Source organism: Aythya marila (genome assembly GCF_965140915.1).
Source record: "Aythya marila genome assembly, chromosome: 1".
Taxonomy (NCBI): Eukaryota; Metazoa; Chordata; class Aves; order Anseriformes; family Anatidae; genus Aythya; species Aythya marila.
The window spans coordinates 167194020-167202745 of record NC_139042.1 but is presented as its reverse complement, the minus strand read 5'-3'; the positions used below and the strand labels follow the sequence as shown (position 1 = coordinate 167202745).

General features: G+C 36.2%; 1 protein-coding gene across 5 annotated transcripts in view; it reads right to left on the bottom strand.

Annotated features, from left to right (window-relative positions):
- Nucleotides 1-916: 916 nt before the first annotated feature.
- Nucleotides 917-8726, bottom strand: part of NAP1L1 (nucleosome assembly protein 1 like 1) — a 28129-nt gene continuing 20319 nt past the window's right edge. For 3 of the 5 annotated variants that reach the window (XM_082766019.1, XM_082766018.1, XM_082766020.1), the window contains exons 8-16: nucleotides 8452-8523; nucleotides 7667-7806; nucleotides 5753-5898; nucleotides 5648-5667; nucleotides 4828-4950; nucleotides 3753-3785; nucleotides 3349-3399; nucleotides 1999-2147; nucleotides 917-1650 (exon numbers count right to left, since the gene is read on the bottom strand). In XM_082766019.1, coding sequence (XP_082622145.1) covers nucleotides 1593-1650; nucleotides 1999-2147; nucleotides 3349-3399; nucleotides 3753-3785; nucleotides 4828-4950; nucleotides 5648-5667; nucleotides 5753-5898; nucleotides 7667-7806; nucleotides 8452-8523 — 792 coding nt within the window. In that variant the 3' untranslated portion in view covers nucleotides 917-1592. Of the gene's footprint in view, nucleotides 1654-1998; nucleotides 2148-3348; nucleotides 3400-3752; nucleotides 3786-4827; nucleotides 4951-5647; nucleotides 5668-5752; nucleotides 5899-7666; nucleotides 7807-8451; nucleotides 8524-8726 lie in introns of all 5 variants that reach the window. The other 2 variants (XM_082766021.1, XM_082766022.1) reach the window with 2 other exon arrangements.

Genomic DNA, 8726 nt, shown 5'->3' with positions numbered 1-8726 from the left:
AACCCATCACAGCTACTTCAGTATATCAGTGGCAAGGAACAGAGTAGCTACTGCAGAAATAGACACATAGCTAGCTGGGTGCTTCTTCACTGCCCTGTGAGGACCTTCTCATCCCTCAAAAAGTTGCCTACATACTTATTTAGAAGATCAGAATTTCTACAATTATGTAAAGAACAAGACCGTGGAGTACAATAGCATCCTGCTGACTGGGAAAAGTTGAATGGACAACATCAGCTCATGGTCTCCTCAAGTTGAGTGCATTCAAACCAATGTCTCAAGAGCACCTTCACTGGTAGGCTACAGACAAAACTAGTATGAAAGATCTAGCCCGTGCTTCAACTTACAGTGAACATCCAGTATAGACAACACATGAACCACAGCATGCTAACAAGCATAGTGAACAAAACATTCGGTGAGGAAGGAAGAATTCCTTGGGTTTTAGTTCCTCCTCTCTAGATGCTTAATAGTGAGTATAAACTGGAGTATAGCTACATGTTCTAGCAGTCTCTTAGGTTACAGAGCAGATTTTATTCAGGACAATGTAGCTCTGTCTACAGAGACTGGAAATTCATGCACCTTTCTTTGGTCCAGATTTCATACTAATAACCCAATGCCTTAGAATCAGGCATGGCAATATCCAAGTCCTTTTATCAGATCTAGCCCCACTTCTAAAATACCATCTTCTCAAAATGGCAGTCTTGACCACTTGCTGAAACACGTAGCTCAGATTCACAAGTATCACGCTGCAAATGGAAAGTGTGAATCAAAAGCTTTCCAAACTGCTTTTAAAATGCTATGTAACTTGCTTTTCAGTGACTCAATTTTTGTTTCTAGCAAAGAGTGAACAGCAGCATGAAAGATACACCTCATCAGTTTCCACATGCAGATACACACATCATAATAAAACAAGACTAGCTTCTGAAAATACTAGGTTTTATTCACACCCCAGTGGTAAACAATAACCTTAATATGAGGACTAGGTTTCTTTTGTAGATCACTATGTCACATAAAATACAAAAACCCATAGCATAAACAAGCTGACAGTTATGAATGTTTAATGTGGTCTCGCTGGAAATTAAACAAGTCATACTAATCTTCTCAAGTAGTCAAATTCGAAATGCATCATCATCATCTCCTAGTTAGTACAAGTCACTGCCATTTCTATAACAAAGTAATGAAGGCACAGCTAGTGCAAGCAGACTTAAACCCGTTCAGACTACTGGGCTGAAAAATACTTTGGTTGGTTCTTCAGGAGAGAGTTTTCTCTAAACAAATATTGGTCTCGGTTAACAGTTCTGATAATCTTCACAGCTGCAGTCTAATAGCTACATGACAAAGACTTCACAAGAACCAAACTATGTAGCAATGAATTAACATTCATGCTTTAGGGGATTTACTGCATTCTACATATTGGCAGAAAATTATACTGTTAAAATGCTAGGTAGATTGAACCTACATTTTAAACTGGTTCTTATGCTTTTGATTTTATTTTATTTTTTTAACAAATCGGTTACTTAATTCTACCAAGATACAAAACATAAGGCTGTAAGTAACTAATAGTTGTGTTTAGGCTATTACAGTGCAGGTAATCCTCAAGGCCACATACACACTGCTTCACTGCTGCTTGCATTCTGCTGGGTTTTGATCCTTCTGCTGAGAAAAAAGGAAATATCAGTTTACAGATATCAATACTTTAAAGGAGTTATTAGAATTGCTAAGCACACTTTCAAGTTCCAGTATTCAAGCTCTTGCATCTCTTCCCCTAAGCTAATTGCCCAGGGTTAGTAATACTGCCAAAGATACCAATCATCTTTGGGTGTGGCACATTCACAACACTTTTGTTAATGCATACGTATATATGATGGATGCAGAACAAAAATCAGTTCAGAATTAAGTGCAGTGGGATACTCTGACACCAAAACTGGAAAAGGAGGAGGTCAGTTACATATCATATCAAACAGGCTGGCTCAGAAGCATAGGCTTCAGAAACAACCGTACCTCATATACAGTTTGAAGCAAAAAGCCTTCCCATAGTCAATAAAGGCACAGCCTTTCTCTAGAAGCCATTGCATAGTGGTACACTGAAACACCAAATCATGGTACGTTCTCAGCACTCTGGAAACTTCTTTTGAAATAAATTCCAGTTGCTAGAAAAATCCCAAGTGCAAATTAAGAGCATTTCTATGCTGAAGCAGGCAATCAACTATACCTCACAGTATAATATGGGCACTTATTGAAAAGTGTCTGGGTGGTTACAAGTTCCATTGCAAGTTTTACTACACTGCTTTGCCTGGGTTTGCTATTCTACAACCACAGTGCTAACTCTCAGCCCGTGATTAGCTTATAACTATTTGTTATTTCACACTGTAGACCCACTGCCATCTGCCTCTCTAAACCTTTGGCAGTTCTCTGAAACAATCTTGCCCTTAGCTGGTTAGCCTAGCAAAAAACAATCTCAAGTGGTAGAAATAAGAAGTCCAATTTGCATCTGTTTCATTTTGATTCCAAAACTTTCTTGAGCTGGAAGCAATTTAAATACACTATTGCAGATGAAACATCCTCAACGGGTTGTATATTTTGAGTAATAGTTCTAAACCCCACATCTTTTCAACTACAGTGTTAAAATTATAGTATTTTGATTGCAGTTCAAACCATTCCTACTGAAAAATATACTGCCTCATTTGAAATAATAGGAACTTGTCACAGCAGACATCTTGAGTTCACAGAGTTTTGGATTTGAATGCAGCTTACACCATCAGGTGCTTCCAAGATGCCTTTAGCTCAGCTAGTAAAAAAAACTGTCAATTTAGTGCCTTGCAATCACCTTCAGCTAACCAAGCCTAATAGCCATTTGCCCTGACTGAAACTTAAAACAAAGCTACTAGTTTGCTGGCTGTCCACATCTTAGTGCTAGACTGTAAATGTATTCCTGAACTTTGACTTGTGCTACCTCAAAAAACAGGTTCGCTGTCACCTCCCCTTGAAAAAAGTGTGATAGATTCCCCCAGCACAGTACAAGAATCAGCTTGCAACAAGTTCCCCAAACCTGAATACATTACTTGAACAGTTCTCTACATGTTCTTATGACTTCTGTTCAACATTTTCATCACTGAACTAAAACAGCAACTTGCTGCAAGACAAGTTTATAGGAAAACCAAGTTTGACTAATCTCCATGCTCAAAGCAAAGCATTACTTTTACAAAATATTTCTTAGTGGAAGAACTTTAAAAAAAAAAAGTTGCCACATCAACATTACTGTCAGAACTGGAACTAAAACAGTCTCAGCCAGAAAAATCACTAAGAATGTGAATGAAGATGTATACTCAAATATGCCTTGTAATTTCTTACTTTTGGGTCATAATCGGGATCATTTTCTTCATCTGCTTCCTCTTCCCCCTCCTAAAAGAAAACAGTTGTTTACATTTTGCTAGCTTATCTCATTAGCTTCCCAAACCACTTTCAAGAATATTAAATTCTATTCTGAAATGAATTAACTACCACTTCAAATTACGCATTTGGTATTAGTTTACCCTCTACAAAGTGCATCATCTTTTACTGTTTCAACTTGATTCATAAGATATCTTAGGGTTGCTTTCCCCTCCCAGTCTGGATCTATAAAGACAAGCTGTTGTACCTTACATTCATTAGCATAACTTAAACTGAGCATCCAAAGCATTCAAAAACTAAAGGAACTTATTCCAGACAGACAACAGAAAGGGAACCATTTAAACCAAGGGAATCTGTCAACCCACCTCATCATCTGCCTCTTCACCTTCTTCATCATACTACGAAAGAAAAGAAATGGTTTTGACAGTGTCATAAATGCAGTCATTTCAGACATCAATTCATTCAGGATAACTTAAGTAGGTGCCAGAGACCATCCACACTGTGTTGTGCTTTAAGAGAGCATCCTATAGCTGACAGATTTTAAAAAGCTTTATGAATCAGCATGAATAATCTCTTAAGCTACACTCTGGCAGAGAAAGCTTCCTGCTTTATATTCCTTATGTGCTACACTGGAAGAGATTATCAAACTGTGGTAACACCTCTGTCCAGCAGGGCATGTCAAAGCATCAGGCAGTCCACACCATCACTTCCCTCTTCCACCCAAACCCCATCCACTGCTCTGGACTAAAGGTTACCCTTCAACACTCTGAAAACCCAGCTCAATGCTGGATGTATCTCACCCAAAGCAGCTCAATAAATTCATCAAGCTTGTCAAACTATGCTTGTTTGTGGGGAGGCAGGGGGAAAAAAATGTTTTATCTATATACTGTTCTTGTTTTCTGCGGGTTGATTTTCAACCTTAGCTCCTTTAAATGCAAAGAAGCAAAGCTTTTGCAGAGCTGGCTTTAAAGAAATAGCATGCTTTGAATGTGTATATCCACATTTCACTAAAGAGTGCCCTCCTGAAAGGATCAGATGTGAATCTCAAGAAACTGGGTAGCTAAGTATCACTGTAACTATAAAGAACATTCTTACAAGCTATATAAACATATCGATTAATTCTCTAGAAGCTCACTGTATTTCAGTGAAAGCATTACGCACACCCCTCTTGCTGTTATGCACACACACACAAACTTCTACTCACATATCCTCTAAGCGTGCAGCTTCTATCACTGCTTTTGTTATACAACTCTGAAGTCACTACTTCTAAGATTAAATAAGGAGCAGTGGGAAGGTAATTAACATCGTAGGAAGTGTATCTGAAACTAATGTTGATACCTCCCATTATAAATAAGCTAACGTTAATTACAATAGTCCAAAGTTACCCAGTCTTTAAGCAACATTTGGAAGCTTTTAGTACTTTGAAAGACCATTACTTACATCATCATCATCATCTTCAATAGCTTCTCCCGTGAAGTACAATACTGATCGGGGGACTATACGCTCACGTAGGAAATGACCTATTTCAAAGTCTGCAGCAAGGATTGCCTCAGCATCATCATCCTGCATAAAACAACGTCATTTTCCAAATTAAGTCAACAACTACTTTTGATGCAAAAACACAAGTTGCAGAGATTTTGATGCGGCCAGATTTACACAAATGCCACATGCTGACTTCATGGTTCCTCATTTGCTTTATAGAAACTGAGGTTGTGAGATCAAGTATTACACTTCAGATGTTCTACTCACATCATGCAGTTAGTGGTTTGCTTCTTTAGTAAGCTTAATCATACCAAGTTCTGGAGTTTAAGTTTTATTCCTCCCCCACATCCCAACTTACATCTAAGTACAAAAATAGTTCAATACCTCCCATAGACTTTCAGTTTGCATGCATTAAGAACTAACCACTAACCAGATGAGCCTAATTAAATATCTCCATGGTTCCTATTAATCAACCCATTGTAAAGCACTTGAGCACCTAAAAATGCTCTCCACTCTAATAACAAGCTGTTAAAGTGAACTAAGCTGAACTCTACCCCTTCCAATTCAAAAAAAAAAAAAACCAACAATTTTAATAAAGGAAAATTCACACAAACTGTTTATCACAAATATTCCCAAGTCAAATACAGAATCACTTAAAGCTGAACCTATTTAACAAATTCCTAAACGATATGAACAAGCACATTGGATAAAAAGGCGGGAATTCTCCCACTGGTGGTTCCCCCAGCCCAAACTCCTTACTTTTGATAAAACAACTTACCAGGTCTCCACTTTCAGGAACTGTAAAAGAAAGAAGGAAAACAAGTGAGTGAAGTATATATGATGACATTTAAAATTCACATAAATAAACTAATATTCTCTTTACCTTCAGGAGGACTAAAGAAGTTGAAGAAGGAGTCATTGGAAACAGTTTTTGTCACCGTTCTAACTGTTCCACGACCCTTGTGTTTCTGCTTCTTCTTAATGGTTTTCAAAGTAACATTTTTTCCTTTTTTCCAGTCTATTTGGCAGCTGGAAAGAAGAGAGTTGCAGCTTAGAAAAATTCCACTTGTTACTAATACCTGCTGAGGTTATCACAACTGTAAGGGATACAGTAAATATAAAGTTAGGATAACATTTAATTGGTGCTATCTTTTCATGTTATTCTATACTCACTAAAAAAATACCTTTTTTTAGGATTGAAGTTTTTTCATCCAGAACCTTCTCCTTCACCATTCAATCTCTGCAATATTAAGTCTCATCTGCTACAAAGTTCTACCTAGTTTCCTATCAAAAAATAATGTCACCATTTTTAGTGTGACCAAAACATTAGTGTCATATTTGGTCTTAATACATTAAAACTAGAATATGTTAAGGTTTACCACTCACATTATAAAATCAATAAATCCTTAAAATAATGCATCAAGCACATATGTAATTTCTTCTTATTACTTGCTGCTTACAGACCAAAATCATATGCATAGGCTTGAATGACTCTTGCAAAGTACACTGGGGACATGTAAATGAAGTAGTGACATAAATAAGGCTGCCTGTACTTGCAAGAATTTCTTGATTAGATCCCTTAAAGACTCAAAGGAAAGAAGTAAGTAGTTTTGCAATAAAAATAAGCTGTCTTAGTTGTAATACAAAACAAGAATTAGGAATAAATCATTTTCGTAAAAGCAGAGAGTCATGTTACAGGGACCTCTGCCAGGACTTACACTTTTCAGTAACAATCCTAATTGGGGAACACAAAATAATTTGATCAAATATACTCAAGCAGTTAGGCTAAACTTTTCAGGACATTTGCAGCAACATATTACATTAAATGACTGAAATGAAGTGTAATGAAAGACAGTATTAATAAAATGCACAGCAGTGCATGGGTAAAACCAAATCTGACTATACAGCAACAGGCTCTCATTGTTAATGCCCAAAAGAGTAAGAGTGCTCAGGTGGGCAGTCAAAACATTGAGGCATTAACAAAAAAGCAACTAAAGTTGTGATACATACATAAACCCCTGATACACCTGTAAGGGCAGTTATTATGACTCAGGTTTTGTCTCTTCTTTCTGTTCACAGTGGATGTGCACAGAAAAGAGATTAAATAATTTAAGACACTATAGCTAATTTAGAAGAAATCACTGAGAAAGGAATGGGACATTTTCAAAATCATGAGGAAACTAGAGTTACAGATGACTGCTCTCTATTCGTAAATAGATTAATTGAAAGGTGCACAGAGAAGCAAACATTCAACTGTTATAAAACAAACTGGACTACTGCAATACAGAATATAAAACTAGACTTGTCTTCTCAAAACTGCATGTCATAAATAAGGTTTCCAAAAAAAGTGACCAAAGTAGTTTTGAATAAAAATAAAAATAAAGCTATCAAGGTCTACTGGTATATTATACTACCTAGTTTCCATTTCAGCTTCAGTGATTGCAGACCATTTATAGGTATAGTTGTGGTTTTTTATTTATATGCACATATATATTAAACTATTAAATATATCATTTATAGTACATATATTGTTAAAAACTCTGAAAATAACACTAGATGGACACAAAGAATAAACTCTTAGGTGTTTCAGACTAGTTTGAATATATAAAATGGCATTTTTAAAAAAGTTATTTTACTTATATACACTAAAAACATCAACTTGAGCCTAGCCTACATGTTACTGGGTAACAGCATTTTTTCCAGCACCTTCCTAGGAGATCTATATAAGTCTACAGTTGAATAATAATAATAACTAAGAAACTGTTTCATTACCTTAAAGCTATTTAATAGCACTTACCCAGTACATCCCATGATTTCTGGCCCATCAAAGGAGAAGGGATCAGAATCATCTGGCTCTGACCTCATTCTATATGTCTTTGTCAACACTTCATTTGTGAAATAGTCATTTGGTTCAAAGTGAAATTCTAATGTGAAACTCTTAAAAAAGAATTGCAGAGAGACACCATTAGCAATTTAGCTACATATACCTTTACCTTCTAAATACTTAACAGCCAAACAAAAAACATATACATGCAACAGAACATATCCATCTCTACCAATAGAGAAGAAGTGGTGCACAGAACTTGTTCTTGAATTTGCTGCCCAAGTTGTGCAATAAATATTCAAGTATTTTCATTTAATCCATTGCTCTTGCACTTCTGACTTAATACACTGCTTGCAGCAATGACATGCGATCTTCTGATGTACAGATTTCCTGGTGCTATGTTACAGAAACAGCTTATAAATTTAAAATATTAAAGCTTAGCAAGCTATTTGCTCTCTGGCAAGGAAATTATATACTATTACAATAGTTATATAAAAAGCACCTGAAAATGTTGAAAAATAAAGAGGTGAAATAGTCAAACACTATGGCCAAGTTATTAACTCATCTGAATCTGAAGGATAAGTTAAATATAAATGTATATGGTACTTCATGGCTAGCACTAAATCTTGCACTGTTTTTCTTAGGACAAGAAGCTGTATATTTCTCAAGACTGCCATAAGATAATTTGTTATCACAGGCCATGTTATTGATATACACAAGCTTTAATACAACAATCTTGTTCAGTAGGTTAAACTAACCATAGGCTGTCCAACTTCTGAAAATTTCACTTTTATATCTTTTAAGTGTTTCAGGATAGGTTCATCATGCTCCTGCAAACAAGAAAACCCACAATTATTCAACTTTCATAAGATTAAATTACACAGATTTAAGAGACAATGCAGAGAGAAAAAGCTGTATTTAGAATGAGTGATCCTTGACAAGAACCTCGTTACAACAGGGAAACATTTTCCACATACATGACCAGCAGGTGGCAACAACAGCAGCACAGAATTTCTGCTGCATTACACAGCCT